The sequence below is a fragment of the Pagrus major genome, chromosome 10, assembly GCF_040436345.1.
Source record: "Pagrus major chromosome 10, Pma_NU_1.0".
Classification (NCBI taxonomy): Eukaryota; Metazoa; Chordata; class Actinopteri; order Spariformes; family Sparidae; genus Pagrus; species Pagrus major.
In genome coordinates, this window is record NC_133224.1 from 6,403,371 (window position 1) to 6,421,491 (window position 18,121).

Consider the following 18,121-nt stretch of genomic DNA (forward strand, 5'->3'; position numbering starts at 1 on the left):
AAGGGCAACCCCAAGACCCCAGACTGACCCCCCAGACTTTTGGGGCTGATTTAAGAAACAATAACCTGGTGGAAAGTGAATCTTTCATGTCCTTACTCTGCATCTTATCACGTCTCACAGTGATGTAGTGCTTATGTGTTTTTCTTGTACCATCCTCACAGTTTCATTCTTAGCTCCCCAGACAAGTGCGCTTCCTCATTCACCAGATGCAATTGGTTTTCGTCAACACATGGACATTACACAAGTTTGCAGTATTTCAATTGGCTGTTAACTTTCTGGGTTGTGATCATTTATCATCATTCACAAGACAAAAGGAGACAGAAACCTTAGGCTTCTGTCAGAGTGCTGATCAACTCCAGACTGACAACGCAAGAGAGGACGGTGAGAAACCTTCTCTGCATCTGTCTAAATGTAATTTTTGCCACATTAATATTAATTTAACTGTTGTGAAATTGCTCCATTGTTTTGTGTGTCTGTTTTTCCTTACTGTATTTAGAAATATAGAAAAAACCTGCAACCAGTTAGCCTCTACAGTGTGTCAGGTCCAGATGATAGTAGATGGATTGCAAACCACAATACATACAATTCAAGTAACAACCAAGAACTACCGCACTTTTTTAAAGAAATGATGGGCTGATGCATAATTGTAGACTAAGGTTGTGTTGGACAAACAAGGAATCAGCTTCTTAAACCAGATTTAATCAATTTTTAACTTTAAATCATGTTGCACCAAAACTGTGTGGCATTAGTTTAAGATTAGTTCTAATCAGAGTTTTGCAAAACTAGGTTTAAATCCAGATTTAAAATTAAGCAGGGCTCTGTTGCACAATTCAAAATTAATCTCTGTTTTGTAAAACGAGGACTCACGATAAGTTACTCCTGAACTAAACTGAGGTTTAAAGAAAGGTTTAAATGTAATCTTTCTTAAAGCTGCTATAAGTGATATTTACTTATTAAAACAAGTGTTAAATAGCTCTGTATGTAGTGTTTGGTCAGTAACCTCTTTAAAATCTGGTATCCCTGCCCACTTTATCCAATCAGGACGGAGAACCCATACAGAGGTAATGCTCGTGAACACACACTGCTGCTACTGTATGTCCGCCGATTACTACTGCGTCTTCATGTGATTATAATTTATTTCGAAATAACATTTATTTTTAAATAATTATTTTTTTTGTTGATTACTTTGTTAATTAGGAACTAATTGTAAACTCAGTAACTACCATTGTCACAATAATGAAGTAATGAGGGACTGTAGTCTGTAGTAACTACTATCATATATCACTTTACTTGAAAGGACATAAAAAGAGTTACTAATGATAAAGTAATAGTAATAAGTCAACCTGGTAACTTCTCAGTAACTTTGGTTTACATTGATAAACTTAGCTTTACTTAACAGAGATTAAAACTAAACTGATTTAACTATTATTAGATTAAATTACTCATTCATCTTCAAAAGTTTTAGGTAATAAATATTTATTTATCACTCCCTTTGTGCTGATGGTAAGGTCTGATTTTAGACATTGCATGTCAAGTAGTGACACATTATTAATGTTGTTGTGAACAACGCATTAATAAAGCTAAATCTCTTTTCTCAGTCTAGACAAAATGAACGTCGTTCTCCTGACTGCCATCATCTTCGCTGTAGCCCTCGTTCACGGGGCGCAAGGATGGTGGTTCTCTAAACCTGATTTGGAGCCCTGTCAGCAGAGAAGCAGCAACAATGCGTACGGCACATTTGTCCACAGACACATCCTGAACGACAATAACTTGGACAGGAATTCTAAAGCTTCATGGGGAAGGTGAGTTAAAAGTTTTGATCAATTATTTCCTTTAGAAAGAACCAGTAATTGTTTCTTTATTGCAGTTTAATTGAACTCAATCCTACAGTTCAGTGCTATGTTTAACTACCATCTGTGTGATGTGGTAGTGACATGACAACACAAGAGCACTCAGGTTCAAACAGCACCAGCTGTGTGTTATCAGTGGGCCACATTCAATTTCTTGTTCTCAAACAACCTATACTGGAAATAATGACAGCAGCAGGTAGATTTATACAAAACTAAAGTTTCACATATTGGACAGTTGGGAAATTTAGGGCGTTTTCAAACTTGTGCTGTTCAAAATCTGTTTTCCCAAATGCGACCCTTTAACAACCTCAGTCTGGCCCTTGTTCATTTTGTTAGTAGCTCAATTAGCCCATTCATTAGTTATGTCTGTCAATAAACACAAAAATATGGAAGCCATATACGGTCATGGGTCAAACATATTACTTCCTCCGTTTTCCCATGAGTTCAATTTTAGTACTCAGGATCACAAGTTATTCTGTCCAAATCACAGAATAACAAATGTTGTGCAATGTTTTTTTTCTTTCCTTTTGCATAATAATTATTTTCAATTGTGAAAACTAATGAACAAAGTTGAGAAAAAATAAAAAGTGCATCAGGAATCTAACAGTCCCCCTCGGCACTTGAGTTCATTTTAAATCTGGCTCCTCTTATAAAGAAGTTGAACAGGCCTGACCATGTTTGTGGGCCGTCAGCTTGTTAGCTACATTTACCCAGAGAGCAACTTTGGATTATTGAATCCAAGCTACCTACGATTGACAAGGGTTCTTGGGTTCTTGGGTTTTGGGGGGCCATTTCTGAATCTTTAAGTGGTGGGGGCCGTGTCACCATCCCATCAAGGCAGTTGGCCAACTCTCTCAGTACTTTAAGTAGGCCGGTTCTGTGGTCCAGACGGACCAGCCCACTCTTGACGACTGATGTTCAATTTAATAGTTGTAACATATACCACCAGTTTCTATGATTGTATAGCTATAGGTTTGAAAACGCCCATAGTTATAAGCACAAACATGTAACAATGTGACAGCTGAAAGTTGGACACAAACAATGTCAATACTATGCAGTTAAACAACGATCTCATTACACAGCTACCTAAAGAAGAAGGGACTCTGTGGCAGAGTTCCAGTTCAGTCCTTCATCGACGCCTCAGAGAGTACAGTTCGGCAGATCTGCAGTCAAGCTGGCTGGCGTGTGAGCGGTAACTTGTGCATCAGCGACTCAATCATGACTGTCTATGATGTTGAATCCACATGGGTGTGCGGGCGTTGCATTGTTACAAGTGTAACACGTCGCGAACAGAATGTGGTTGTAGCATGTAATAATGTTGGAAACCTGTGCCTCCCTGTCCATTATCAGAAATACAATAATCAAAGTCCAACAGGTGAACCCTGCATTGGACACACAGAATTGCTGAGTTAGTTCACCCTTGTTTCCAGCTGTCAGGCTAATAATTCCCTGATGTGTAAAGTTTCAATCAAGCTCAGCTAAATGACTTAAAGATTTCTGCTTATAAGAATATAAAAATATTGATCATTGATCTTGTTCTTTAGCCACACATTCTGTCAGATACATCTTAAAGCCTGCTTCCACAACATTTTGTGAGATGAGCATGATGTTGTAAGAAACGTGCTACACATGACATGAAGAAACAACTATGAATTAAAGTACTGTTTTTCTTTACACAATTTCAGTTGTCCTGTATTAAACATTATCAACTATGATGAGGTCTCCATTTTAAAGGTGCAATATGTGAGACATTGTGTCAAAGACGTGTCTGTGTTGTGTTGAAGAGATATCCACTGAAGTTAGCATGCTAGTAGCTACAGTCATGACTGTTTAAGAAGAACACAGTTAGCAACAGTTAGCAGTATTTCTGGTGATATACTGCCCTCTATTTGTTAGTCGTATGAATTCAAGGAGGCCAATTCTTACCTATTGCACCTTTAAGCTGAAGCTAATTTACAACCTTGTTAAAACACGTACACTTAGCTCAAAATGTTTGTCTGAAACTTTATTGTAATGCTGCTTGTTTTGCTTTGTATACTATTAAATTTGATGCCTTAAAGCTGCATTTATTAATCTTTGAAATTTACATTAAAATCAAATCACTAAAAATGTAGCTTGAAACAGGGACACTTGTGTGACACAGATAATAATCACTGAACTCTGCAGCTTTAAAGTGTTATCAGCATATTTTAGATCATTGTTTTGACGAACCTGAATGCTACCCAGCAACAGATGACAAACTGAAAATAAAGTATGTCATCTGTCTGCTAGAAATGACCACTTTCTCATCCTCACAGTCACAGGTTGAGGGTTTCATTTTCATTACCAAATCAGTTAGAGAGGTTAATGAAATAGGATTAAATTAACAGAGGGAGACCATGGCTCTTGACCAAAGTAGGCACTGGCTCCGAACCAGCACCTGACCTTGCTTGGTTGAGAAAGTGGTCTCACAGGTTGCTTCTGGGCTGGAAGTGATTGTGAAAGATGGAGAGAATGACCAGAAATTTGCCGATGCTCGATAGAGGCCTGACATGTTTGGGGCCGTCTGGTTGTTTGTTCCGCACCAGGGTTTGACTGACAGCTTTCACACAAACCCAAACAAACTGCACTACCTGGGAGAACACACCACGGTCTGTTTTAACTGAACCAAACAGGTCATGTGTGAAAGCACCCTCAGTCTCTGCAAGGATTTCTTTGTTCAGAGTGACATAGTGGATTAATTGCTGACCAAATTGCTAACCAAATGCTGATCTCTCTCTAAATCCTATGTTTTCATACCTTTTACTAATTCAATGATATGGATCCTACTTTCAATAATTATTAAGCTAAGGTCAACTGGGTGGAGCAAAAGATGGCGTGAGCCACTTTTAAGAAACGAAAGGTTTTATTGAGGCTAAATGGAAAACACATCTCCCATGACCCAATCTTTTGCTGACTTTTGAAAAAGTTGTCTTTATTTTGATCAGTGTAGTTCCCCATTTCTCTGCCATCTGTGTCTCCTCGACCTCCTTGGACACATCTATCGGCACTTTCGTATCCGTAACACAGAACTGTACCGTGAGCAACAGATGCATGGTTCCTTAATTTCACACACTTCTCCTTTCTCAAGACGGTCCAAAAGGATGCCATGGTCAATGATATCGAATGCTGCACTTAAATCTTGAAGGACAAAAATGGACTTGGCTGACAGCCATAAGTCATTGAGAACCTTGAGAAGCGCAGTTTCAGTGCTGTGTTTTTGTCTAAAACTGGAATTTCTAGAAGATATTATCTTTATTCATAAAAACTGGTAGTTGATCTGCTACAATATTTTCTAAAACTGGGAGCTGAGAAATGGGTTTAAAATTGTAAAGATCAGAGGACTCTAGACATGGCCTTTTTTAAAAGTGGTTGAACCAGAGCGGTATTTACAGTAAAGCTCCTAATGACAAGATGGTTGATCATAGTTGAGTCTCATTCCCAACTCATCAAGTACTGACACTTCTGGATGGCGGTCGACCCAACTTACAATCACAAAGCGTCAGTATTTGACGAGTTGGGAATGAGACTGAAAACTATCTTACCAACAGGAGCTTTTAAAACTGTGATAAAAACATCCTTCAGTAATTTTATAGGGAGAAAACCTAAAGGACAGGTTGAGGGTTTCATTTTCATTACCAAATCAGTGAGAGAGGTTAATAAAATAGGATTAAATTAACAGAGGGAGACCATGACCAGTTTTCCTGGTCAACAACCAGTCCTTTTTCTGTCGAAATGCAAAGAACTGGTTCGAAGTAAGCACTGGCTCTGAACCAGTACCTGACCTTGCTTGGTTGAGAAAGTGGTCTCAAAGGTTGCTTCTGGGCCAAGAACTAACTGCATCAAATGGAGGCAGTTTCAGACAGCAGTTCAGCAAAGTCACTGATAAAAGTGGAAACATTGTGTTGGCCTATATATTATCAATCAAAAACATGGTGATTTTCTTCTAATCGGGACAGGACGGGCATATTTAAGGGCAACCCCAAGACCCCAGACTGACCCCCCAGACTTTTGGGGCTGATTTAAGAAACAATAACCTGGTGGAAAGTGAATCTTTTATGTCCTTACAATGCATCTTATCACGTCTCACAGTGATGTAGTGCTTATGTGTTTTTCTTGTATAGACCCATCCTCACAGTTTCATTCTTAGCTCCCAAGACAAGTGCGCTTCCTCATTCACCAGATGCAATTGGTTTTCGCCAACACATGGACATTACACAAGTTTGCAGTATTTCAATTGGCTGTTAACTTTCTGGGTTGTGATCATTTATCGTCATTCACAAGACAAAAGGAGATTTATAAAGAAAGACAGAAACCTTAGACTTCTGTCAGAGTGCTGATCGACTCCAGACTGACAACGCAAGAGAGGACGGTGAGAAACCTTCTCTGCATCTGTCTAAATGTAATTTTTGCCATATTAATATTAATTTAACTGTTGTGAAATTACTCCATTGTTTTGTGTGTCTGTTTTTCCTTACTGTATTTAGAAATATAGAAAAAACCTGCAACCAGTTAGCCTCTACAGTGTGTCAGGTCCAGATGATAGTAGATGGATCGCAAACCACAATACATACAATTCAAGTAACAACCAAGAACTACCGCACTTTTTTAAAGAAATGATGGGCTGATGCATAATTGTAGACTAAGGTTGTGTTGCACGAACAAGGAATCAGCTTCTTAAACCAGATTTAATCAAGGTTTAACTTTAAATTGTGTTGCACCAAAACTGTGTGGCATTAGTTTAAGATTAGTTCTAATCAGAGTTTTGCAAAACTAGGTTTAAATCCAGATTTAAAATTAAGTTAAGAGTTAATTAAGAGTTTTGCAAAACTAGGTTAAATCCAGATTTTTTTTTGTTTATTACTTTGTTATTTAGGAACTAATTGTAAACTCAGTACCTACCATTGTCACAATAATGAAGTAATGAGGGACTGTAGTCTGTAGTAACTACTTTCATATATCACTTTACTTGAAAGGACATAAAAAGAGTAACTAATGATGAAGTAATAGTAATAAGTCAACCTGGTAACTTCTCAGTAACTTTGGTTTACACTGATAAACTTAGTTTTACTTACAGAGATTAAAACTAAACTGATTTAACTATTATTAGATTAAATTACTCATTCATCTTCAAAAGTTTTAGGTGATTATTATTTATCACTCCTTTTGTGCTGATGGTAAAGTCTGATTTTAGATATTGCATGTCAAGTAGTGACACATTATTGATGTTAATGATGTTGTGAACAACGTATTAATGAAGCTAAATCTCTTTTCTCAGTCTAGACATAATGAACGTTGTTTTCCTGACTGCCATCATCTTCACTGTAGCCCTCGTTCACGGGGCGCAAGGATGGTGGTTCCTCTATCAACCTGCTTTGGAGCCCTGTCAGCAGAGAAGTGGCAACAATGCGTACGACACATTTGTCCACAAACACATCCTGAACGACAATAACTTGGACAGAAATTCTGTACCTTCATGGTTAAGGTGAGTTAAAAGTTTTGATCAATTATTTCCTTTAGAAAGAACCAGTTTCTTTATTGCAGTTTAATTGAACTCAATCCTACAGTTCAGTGCTATGTTTAACTACCGTCTGTGTGATGTGGTAGTGACATGACAACACAAGAGCACTCAGGTTCAAACAGCACCAGCTGTGTGTTATCAGTGGGCCACATTCAATTTCTGGAAATAATGACGGCAGCAGGTAGATTTATACAGAACTAAAGTTTCACATATCGGACAGTTGGGAAATTTCGGGCATTTTCAAACCTGTTGTTCAAAATCTGTTTTCCCAAATGCGACCCTTTAACAACCTCAGTCTGGCCCTTGATCATTTTGTTAGTAGCTCAATTAGCCCATTCATTAGTTATATCTGTCAATAAGTACAAAAATATGGAAGCCATATATGGCCATGGGTCAAACATATTATTTCCTCCGTTTTCCCATGAGTTCAATTTTATTTCTCAGGATCACAAGTTATTCTGTCCAAATCACAGAATAAGAAATGTTGTGCAATGTTTTTTTTCTTTCCTTTTGCATAATAATTATTTTCAATTGTGAAAACTAATAAACAAAGTGGAGAAAAAAAAAAGTGCATCAGGAATCTAACAGTCCCCCTCGGCACTTGACTTCATTTTCAATCTGGCTCTTCTTATAAAGAAGTTGAACAGGCCTTACCATGTTTGTGGGACGTCAGCTTGTTAGCTACATTTACCCAGAGAGCAACTTTGGATTATTGAATCCAAGCTACCTACCTTTGACAAGGGTTCTTGGGTTTTGGGGGGCCCAGTTCTGAATCTTTAAGTGGTTGGGGCCGTGTCACCATCCCATCAAGGCAGTTGGCCAACTCTCTCAGTACTTTAAGTAGGCCGGTTCTGTGGTCCAGACGGAGCAGCCCGCTATTGATGACTGATGTTCAATTTAATAGTTGTAACATATACCACCAGTTTCTATGATTGTATAGCTATAGGTTTGAAAACGCCCATAGTTATAAGCACAAACATGTAACAATGTGACAGCTGAAAGTTGGACACAAACAATGTCAATACTATGCAGTTAAACAATGATCTCATTACACAGCTACCTAGAGAAGAAGGGACTCTGTGGCAGAGTTCCAGTTCAGTCCTTCATCGACGCCTCACAGAGTACAGTTCGGCAGATCTGCAGTGAATATGGCTGGCGTGTGAGCGGTAATCTGTGCATCAGCGACTCAATCATGACTGTATATGATGTTGAATCCGAATGGTTGTGCGGGCGTTGCATTGTTACAAGTGTAACACGTCGCCGACAGAAAGTGGTTGTAGCATGTAATAATGTTGGAAACCTGTGCCTCCCTGTCCATTATCAGAAACACAATAATCAACGTGCAACAGGTGAACCCTGCATTGGACCCACAGAATTGTGAGTTAGTTCACCCTTGTTTCCAGCTGTCAGGCTAATAATTCCCTGACGTGTAACATTTCAATCAAGCTCAGCTAAATGACTTAAAGATTTCTGCTTATAAGAATATAAAAACATATTGATCATTGATGTTGTTCTTATGAAATCACAGATAATAATCACTGAACTCTGCAGCTTTAAAGTGTTATCAGCATATTTTAGATCATTGTTTTGATGAACCTGAATGCTACCCAGCAACAGATGAAAATCTGAAAATAAAGTATGTCATCTGTCTGCTAGAAATGACCACTTTGTCATCCTCACAGTCACTTGATCAGTTCAGACATCTATATTCTAAAAGGGACGTTCGTGTTTATACAACAATCAGTAAATTGTTCTCAAGTTTCATTTTAAACATTTAAGAGATTTTATTGTTCACATTTCCCACTGAAACTTGTTAGAAATCTAATTAATAAAAAATTCTAAAACAAGTGTCATTAATGACAAGTAGTTTCTAGTGGTATATATATAATATTTGGACACTTTTTAATCACTTCTGCTTCTACAGTGGCTGTTTTCTCAGTTTGTTTTATCACCACCTCCACTTCTCTGTAACAAGTTCATCATCATGTGAAGAATAACTGATGTTTCTTCTTCTGTGTCTGTCTGAATACTACAAACGTTAAATTAGAAAGAACGCTGTTCCTGTTTAATACATGTGTGATGAGAAAATGTCTCCTATTAATAAACATATTTTGTGTTGCACATGTTACTATTATGACATCATGTTTTACCAAGCAAGATTAGTGTCCCTGTTCAACTGTTTTTCCTTTCATGATAAAATAAAACAATGTTTGACATCACATTTGTTGTCGTAACTGACCATCAAACAGCACCATCTGCTGTGCTGAAGCAGTACATGAGTTTAATCAATGACTGACCCATCTTGTTTTTCTTGTACCCATCCTCACAGTTTCATGCCTAGCTGCCAAGAAATGTGCGCTTCCTCATTCACCAGATGCAGTCGGTTTTTGTCAACACGTGGACATTACAAGTGTGCAGTATTTCAATTGGCTGTTAACTTTCTGGGTTGTGATAATTCATCGTCGTTTTATAGGGAGAAAACCTAAAGGACAGCTTGAGGGTTTCATTTTCATTACCAAATCATTTAGAGAGGTTAACGAAATAGGGTTAAATTAACAGAGGGAGACCATGATTGGAGAATCTTGGGGCATGATGCAACTTCTGTCCGACCAGATGATAAGTTAAAAAACAACTAACTGCATCAAATGGAGGCAGTTTCAGACAGCAGTTCAGCAAAGTCACTGATAAAAGTGGGAACATTTTGTTGGCCTATATATTATCAAGCACAAACATGCTCTCATTGGGAAAGGACAGGCATATTTAAGGGCAACCCCAAGACCCCAGACAGATTTTTTGGGGCTGATTTAAGAAACAATAACCTGGTGGAAAGTGAATCTTTCATGTCCTTATGCTGCATCTTATCAAGTCTCACAGTGACTCAGTGCTTATGTGTTGTTCTTGTTTTTCTTGTTTTTCTTGTACCCATCTGCACAGTTTCATCCATAGCTGCCAAGAAAAGTGCGCTTCCTCATTCACAAGATGCAGTTGGTTTTTGTCGACATGTGGACGTTACACAAGTTTGTAGTATTTCAATTGGCTGTGAACTTTCTGGGTTGTGATCATTCATCGTTGTTCACAAGACAAGAGGAGATTTATAAAGAAAGACAGAAACCTTAGGCTTCTTTCAGAGATCAACTCCAGACTGACAACGCAAGAGAGGACGGTGAGAAACCTTCTCTGCATCTGTCTAAATTACATTTTTGCCATATTAATATTACTAACTGTTGTGAAATTACTCCATCGTTTTGTGTGTCTGTTTTTCCTTACTGTATTTAAAATATATAGAAAACCTGCAACCAGTTAGCCTCTACAGTGTGTCAGGTCCAGATTATAGTAGACAGATCACAAATCACAATACGTTAAATTCATAAAAAGAGCTTGTTCACTGCTACACTACCACACTTTTTTAAAGAAATGATGGGCTGATGCATAATTGTAGACTAAGGTTGTGTTGCACAAACAAGGAATCAGCTTCTTAAACCAGATTTAATCAAGGTTTAACTTTAAATTGTGTTGCACCAAAACTGTGTGGCATTAGTTTAAGATTAGTTCTAATCAGAGTTTTGCAAAACTAGCTTTAAATCCAGATTTAAAATTAAGCAGGGCTCTGTTGCACAATTCAAAATTAACCTCTGTTTTGTAAAACCAGGACTCACGATAAGTTACTCCTGAACTAAACTGAGGTTTAAAGAAAGGTTTAAATGTAATCTTTCTTAAAGCTGCTATAAGTGATATTTACTTATTAAAACACGTGTTAAATAGCTCTGTATGTAGTGTTTGGTCAGTAACCTCTGTCTCTTCTGCACCTGCTCAGGCAGTAAAAGAGACAGAAATAATCTGGTATCCCCACCCACATTATCCAATCAGGACGGAGAACTCCATTCAGAGGTAACACTCGCAAACACACACTGCTGATACTGTATGTCTGCCGATTACTGCTGCGTCTTCATGTGATTATAATTTATTTCAAAATAACATTTATTTTTAAATATTTTTTTTGTTTGTTTATTACTTGGTTGATAAGTGAACTCAGTAACTACCATTGTCACAATAATGAAGTAATGACTGTAGTCGGTAGTAACTACTATCATATATCACTTTCCTTGAGAGGACATAAAAGAGTAACTAATGATGAAATAATAGTAAAATGTCAACCTGGTAACTTCTCAGTAACTTTGGTTTACACTGATAAACCTGATTTTACTTAACAGAGATTAAAACTAAACTGATTTAACTATTATTAGATTAAATTACTCATTCATCTTCAAAGGTTTTAGGTTAGTGTGATAATTATTTATTTATCACTCCTTTTGTGCTGATGGTAAGGTCTTATTTTAGACATTACATGTCAAGTACAGACACATTTCTTCTCTTTTCTCACTCTAGAAATAATGAACGCCGTTCTCCTGACTGCCATCATCTTCGCTATAGCCCTCGATCTCGGGGGGCAAGGACAGTCTTCTTATACCTTCAGATTATATAATTATATCTTCGGAGTCCATCCTTCAAAGCCCTGTCAGCCGACAAAAGACAACAATGCGTACAACAAATTTGTCCACAGACACATCCTGAATGACAATAACTTGGACAGAAATTCTAAAGCTTCATGGGAGAAGTGAGTTAAAAGTTTTGATCAATTATTTCCTTTAGAAAGAACCAATAATTGATGCTTTATTGCAGATTAATTGAACTCAATCCTACAGTTCAGTGCTATGTTTAACCAGCATCTATGTGATGTGGTAGTGACATGACAACACAAGTGCACTCAGGTTCAAACAGCACCAGCTGTGTGTTATCAGTGGGTTCCAAAAATATGGAAGCCATATGTGGTCATGGGTCAAACATATTATTCCTTCTGTTTTCCCATGAATTCAATGTTATTTCTCAAGATCACAAGTTATTTGCGTCCAAATCACAGAATAACAAAAGCATTCAATCGGGAATGTAAAAGTCCGTCCCCTCGGCACTTGCCTTTATTTTAAATCTGGCTCTTCTTATAAAGAAGTTGAACAGGCCCGACCATGTTTGTGGGACGTCAGCTTGTTAGCTACATTTACCCAGAGAGCAACTTTGGATCATTGAATCCAAGCTACCTAACTTTGACAAGGGTTCTTGGGTTTTGGGGGCCCAGTTCTGAATCTTTAAGTGGTGGGGGCCAAGTCACCATCCCATCAAGGCAGTTGGCCACCTCTCTCAGTACTTTAAGTAGGCCAGACGGACCAGCCCACTCTTGACGACAGATGTTCAATTTAATAGTTGTAACATATACCAACAGTTTCTATGATTGTATAGCTATAGGTTTGAAAACGCCCCCAGTTGTAAGCACAAACATGTAACACTGTGACAGCTGAAAGTTGGACACAAACAATGTCAATACTATGCAGTTAAACAACAATCTCATTACACAGCTACCTAAAGAAGAAGGGACTCTGTGGCAGAGTTCCAGTTCAGTCCTTCATCGACGCCTCACAGAGTACAGTTCAGCAGATCTGCCGTAATGGTGGCTGGCGTGTGAGCGGTAACCTGTGCATCAGTGACTCAAGCATGACTGTATATGATGTTGAATCCCAAGTGGTGAACGGGGATTGCATTGTTACAAGTTTAACACATCGCCAACAGAAAGTGGTTGTAGCATGTGATAAAGTTGACAACCTGTGCCTCCCTGTCCATTATCAGAAATACAATAATCAAAGTCCAACAAGTCAACGCTGCAGTTGATCCACATCATTGTGAGTTAGTTCACCTTGTTTCCAGCTGTCAGGCTAATAATTCCCTGACATGTAAAGTTTCAATCAAGCTCAGCTAAATGATTAAATGATTTCTGCTTATAAGAATCTAAAAAAATATTGATCTTTGATCTTGTTCTTTAGCCACACATTCTGTCAGATACATCTTAAAGCCTTTCACAACATTTTCTGAGATGTTTTGTGCTACACATGACATGAAGATACAACTATGAATTAAAGTACAATTTATTTACACAATTTCAGTTGTCCTGTATTTAACATATCTACTGTGGTGAGGTTTCCATTTTAAAGGTGCAATTGGCAGCATGCTGTTCCTGTTTATTACATGTGTGATGAGAAAATGTCTCCTATTACTTAACATATTTTGTGTTGCACATGTTACTATTATGACATCATGTTTTACCAAGCAAGATTAGTGTCTCTGTTTAGCTGTTTTTTCCTTTCATGATAAAATAAAACAATGTTTGACATCACATTTGTTGTCATAACTGACCATCAAACAGCATCCTCTGCTGTGCTGAAGCAGTACAGGAGTTTAATCAATGTACAGTTTATGCAGTAGCAACTGTAATGAGTGTGGCACAGAGGGATGACACACAGTCAGATTACAGGAAAGGTCATTGTCAGTTTTAATCCCATAAAAAAAAAAACAGAAAAATCAATCAGAGGCAAACATAAGATCAAACTAGTAAACAGGCAAAGGTTCAGGCTGGCAGAATAAACAAGGCTGGAGACGTGCAGTAGGGCAGAAGTGATTGGTGCTTGTGCTGTCACAATCAAGACAGCCTGTTAGATTTTGTTAAATGATTATAACATAAAATTAAGGTGAAATATTCTTGCAGTTCTAAGTAAGAAAAGGTGTAATAGTGTAACTTCAGTTGTTTATCATTTGTTGATTCATATGCTACAGTACAGTAGGACTGACTAACTTCACATCACATTACCTTGTGTTTCTTTTATAACTCGTCTTAGTGCTTTTTGTGACTGATATGAACCTCTTTGAATTGCCATGTGTTACGATAGGGTTTTGATCTAGACCCAAAATGCAGAGACAGGAGGCTGTAAATCAGGTTTAAAGGAATCTATTACATGCCAGAGTTCTTGAGGAAATAGTGGACGAGGAGGGCAGGGTTGCCTGGTGGCAGTGTGGAGGAAATTCAGGTGAGCCAGTGGAGCAGGAAGCAGAACGGAGAGGCGCTGGAGGCAGGCACACACACACACACACACACAGGGAAGGAGCAGGTGAGGGAGAAGGGAGGAGGGAAAGGGGTGCCACAGTAGCACCGTGACACCATGTTGTTGAAAGGTGCTTTACTAATGAACTCGCCTTGAAAGTGAAAAACAAACATTTTCAATCTTTGAACCCGCAGTAAGAATCGATGAAATGGTTTTTCCAGTAAAAAGTCACTTGTGAAATGGGATGTTAAATATTAACAGGTCATTATTGAACAACATAAAATCAGCTAGAGGGATCACATCAGTCAGAGTTTAAGTGACTGAGCGATCGTGAATCAACTTGGAAGATGAATTTCACTATTTTTTGGTTTGCTTTTCTGTTTTGTGGCTTGGTTCTGGCCCAGGATGATGGTAATACTGCTGTAGTAGGAGGAAGTATTGAAGTACGGTCATGCTATCCTGAAATGCGTGATCTCCTGAAAGAGTCTGGTGCCATGACAGAAAAACTTAAAGCTATGGAAACCAGGCTGACAGACAGTGAAACCAGGCTGAAGGACAGTGAAAACCAGATAACGGAACTTAAGAATAAAGGTAACGTTAAAGAATTAAAGGGGACATATAATGCAAAACTCACTTTTTCCTTGCTTTAGTTTGTATATTTGCATATCCTGAGTGCCTCCCCACCCCTTAAGCATGATTTTTCGACAACTAAGTCAATGTTTCGTAAACTACCGGAGTCAGGGATTGGGTCTCTCAACGAGCCGTTTGGATTTCGACCGGATTGTGACGTCACAATCCGGTCTTTTGCATACTCCAGTCCTCGCGCTGGCTATCTCCTCCAACACTTCGCCAGCTACCTGGACGAGGATCCGCCATTTTCTCGTTCTCGCTTAACTTGTACGCGACAGCCTGACCGCTACCATGTACAACCCGAAAGCCGAGCACTGCTGCTCTGTCGTCGGATGCACGGATCCTCCTGTTTCGCTACATGGCCTCCCTACCAAAGAGGATATCAGAGCGAAGCGGCTACATTTTATTTATCAGGGAAACGTCCCAGCTTCAGTGAGCAAAAGCGTTACGGTCTGTGCCAGTCACTTCACGCCGGACTGCTTCAGCAACCAATTGTTGTTGTACAGGTGTGTGTGTGTGTGTGTGTGCAGTGTGTGTGTTCTTTTTGCTCTTGTCACATGTGAGTACAGCCTGCTGACCGGACTCCTCCTCCTCTGAGCTGATTGGTGCGGCACCTTCCAGGCTGGGAGCTGATTGGCTGCCGGAAATGGGCCGTGGCTATATAAGACCCAAGATGGCGTCGGAGACGGGCAGAGAGGCAGAAGTCCGCACACTCCTCAGCATCCAACCAGCCACACCAGAGCATTTTGTACTCTTTCTTTGTAGGGGTGGACTGCCGTTTTGGTTTATCTGATTTCTCCTGTGTTTGGCCAGTCAGGGAGGTCAGCCTTTGTTCTTGAGTTCTTTTTGTTTCTCGGCAGGTCAGTTGTTCTCCTGAGTTAGATTCCTCTTTGGTTTGTTAAGTTGGCCTAGGTCCACCCTGAAGTCCTTAAGTAACCTTCAGTTTATGTTGTATCAATAAATCATTTTTCTACTGCTTTAAGTTTGCATCCTGGTGGTTGCTTGGGTCTTGGGGAGAATGGGGCTTAATCATGTTGCGTCCCAGTCACCCCTGGATGGGGTGTAACACTGATGCACTCTAAAAATATTTTATAAAGTAATGATCCAAATGTTTTTGTTTTACACAGAAAGAATTAAGGTGATATTCAGTGCAGCAAAAGGAGACGGAGACCTCGACAATGGACCCTTCGACACTGAAACAACTTTGATCTACAAAAGGGTGATCACCAACATTGGTGATGCCTACAGTCAATTCACAGGTAAACAGTTATTATCTTTCTATACTCTATCTATACTCTTATTATTAAGAGTCATTATAATGAGAAACTTTCTTAAAATAATTGCATGGTTCAAAAAAATTACTTAGTATCTCAGAATAATTTCATGGTTTCACAAAAATAATGACAGTATCTTAAAACAATGACTTATCTCAAGATAATGACATCGGTTCCAAAATAATGACAAAATATTGTAAAAAATCTAAAAATGAAAAGACATGTATTGGGATTTTTAATAATGACAGTATCTCAAAATAATGACATGGTTTCCAAAACAATAACAAAGTCTCAATAAGAAAGACTAATTATTTCAGGAAATGACATAGTTTCTCAAAATAATGACTATCTAAAAATAATTACATAGTTTAAAAATCGCTTAGTATTTCAAAATAAATTAATGAATGAAATGAAAATAAATTAATAATTATCTTAAAACAATTTATGTAGTTTCTCAGTACAAATGACTGAGTATCTCAAAATAGTGACATGTTTTTTTTAAAATAATGACTATTTATCTCAAGAAAATGACATAGTATCTCAAAGTAACAAGAAATGTTTTCAAATAGTGACATGGTATCACAAAATAATGACTCATAATCTAAAAAGAATGACTTCATTTCTCAAAATAATAAGAAAATAGTGATTACTAGTACTTGTCGAGATAATTACTTACCTCAATATAATGAGTTGGTATCTAAAAATGAGTTAGTATTGCAAAATTATGTTTGAGTATTTTAAAATAATGACCTAGTATCTTAAAATAAAGAGAAATTGATGTAATGTAAACTATTTCATGACTAAAGCTGGTCTCAGACTGTCTCAATAGTGAAAAAAAAGCGACCAACCTCCTGTTGTTTCCACAGGTGTATTTGTTGCACCTGTTGCAGGTGTTTATTACTTTTCCATCTTCTATCATGCTGGAGGACAACATGATGCAATGTTGACACTCTACAAGGGCAATGAAGTCATCGCCATCACACATCATAGCAAGACAGGCTCGTCTAAAAATGGAGGAAACGCAGTGTTCCTGCAGCTGCAGCGAGGAGACCAAGTGTTTGTGCGTCTGGCTCAAAACACATATGTTTGGGGATCCAACTACCATACAACTTTCAGTGGGTTTTTGGTCACTCAAATGTGACACTGTATATCTACTCATTCCTGCTAAATCTATAGTATCGTGGATAAAAGTATCGGTACCAGGCAAGGATTTCAACTTTCAACTTTGCAATGTTGATATTCATCCCCCAGATTTTGAAGTCTATAGTTAGTTGAGCTCATTCATGATCCCCAGAAGATTAACCCACTCCTCCACTTCTCTGACACCAAGCTTTCAACAAGATGCTGTATCTCATAATCTGTTGGTTTTCCTGAAATGTGCCGCAGACAATCGACTGCCCAAGAGGTTAAACACTGTTGATTTTTGTGATCACTCTTTTCTTTGACATTACTCTCTAAATAAACATTTACATATCCATAATCTTCAGTGTGGTGTTGTAGTGTGAAGCTGATTTCACAGCAGAACATGGTTGTGGAGGGACATTGAGCGGACAAGATGTAAAGAAGCTTGATGTAAGTTGTATCATGGAGGAGATGTTATTATTCAGTGGTGTGATGATGATGATGATGATGGTCAGTAACAACAACAAATGTGATGTCAAACATTGTTTTATTTTATCATGAAGGGAAAAGCAGCGAAACAGAGACACTTGTGATAAACTGCAGTACATGAATTCTTGCTTGGTAAAACATGATGTCATAATAGAAACATGTGAATCACAAAATATGTTTATTAATAGGAGACATTTTCTCATCACACATGTAATAAACAGGATCAGCATGCTGCCAATTTAATATAAGGGTTTGTAGTGTTGGTGCCATGACAGAACGTGTTACAGAGAAGTG

General features: G+C 38.2%; 1 protein-coding gene and 2 long non-coding RNA genes across 4 annotated transcripts; all 3 read left to right on the plus strand.

Annotated features, from left to right (window-relative positions):
* The first annotated feature begins 268 nt into the window (after positions 1 to 268).
* Positions 269 to 3,909, plus strand: LOC141003648 (uncharacterized). Of its 2 annotated transcripts, none has more exons than XR_012179741.1 (3): positions 269 to 411; positions 1,599 to 1,802; positions 2,933 to 3,909. It is a non-coding gene; the product is annotated as an uncharacterized lncRNA (long non-coding RNA). The 2 variants fall into 2 exon arrangements; XR_012179740.1 differs by having other exon boundaries at positions 269 to 381.
* A 3,198-nt stretch (positions 3,910 to 7,107) lies between these two features.
* LOC141003784 (uncharacterized) lies at positions 7,108 to 10,547 on the plus strand. Its single transcript, XR_012179752.1, has 3 exons — positions 7,108 to 7,353; positions 8,446 to 9,799; positions 10,324 to 10,547. It is a non-coding gene; the product is annotated as an uncharacterized lncRNA (long non-coding RNA).
* A 4,079-nt stretch (positions 10,548 to 14,626) lies between these two features.
* On the plus strand, positions 14,627 to 17,696 carry LOC141003280 (cerebellin-1-like). Its single transcript, XM_073474591.1, has 3 exons — positions 14,627 to 14,903; positions 16,070 to 16,201; positions 17,083 to 17,696. The coding sequence occupies exons 1-3, from the start codon at positions 14,660 to 14,662 to the stop codon at positions 17,355 to 17,357; spliced, it is 651 nt and encodes a 216-aa protein (XP_073330692.1). The 5' UTR covers positions 14,627 to 14,659; the 3' UTR covers positions 17,358 to 17,696.
* Positions 17,697 to 18,121: the final 425 nt, after the last annotated feature.

Excerpts from the sequence above, each read along its gene's own strand:
- LOC141003280 (XM_073474591.1), top strand. The coding sequence starts at position 14,660 with ATGAATTTCACTATTTTTTGGTTTGCTTTTCTGTTTTGTGGCTTGGTT. Across the intron at positions 14,904-16,069 it reads AACGGAACTTAAGAATAAAG|AAAGAATTAAGGTGATATTC; the intron begins GTAACGTTAAAG and ends TGTTTTACACAG. Across the intron at positions 16,202-17,082 it reads TGCCTACAGTCAATTCACAG|GTGTATTTGTTGCACCTGTT; the intron begins GTAAACAGTTAT and ends TTGTTTCCACAG.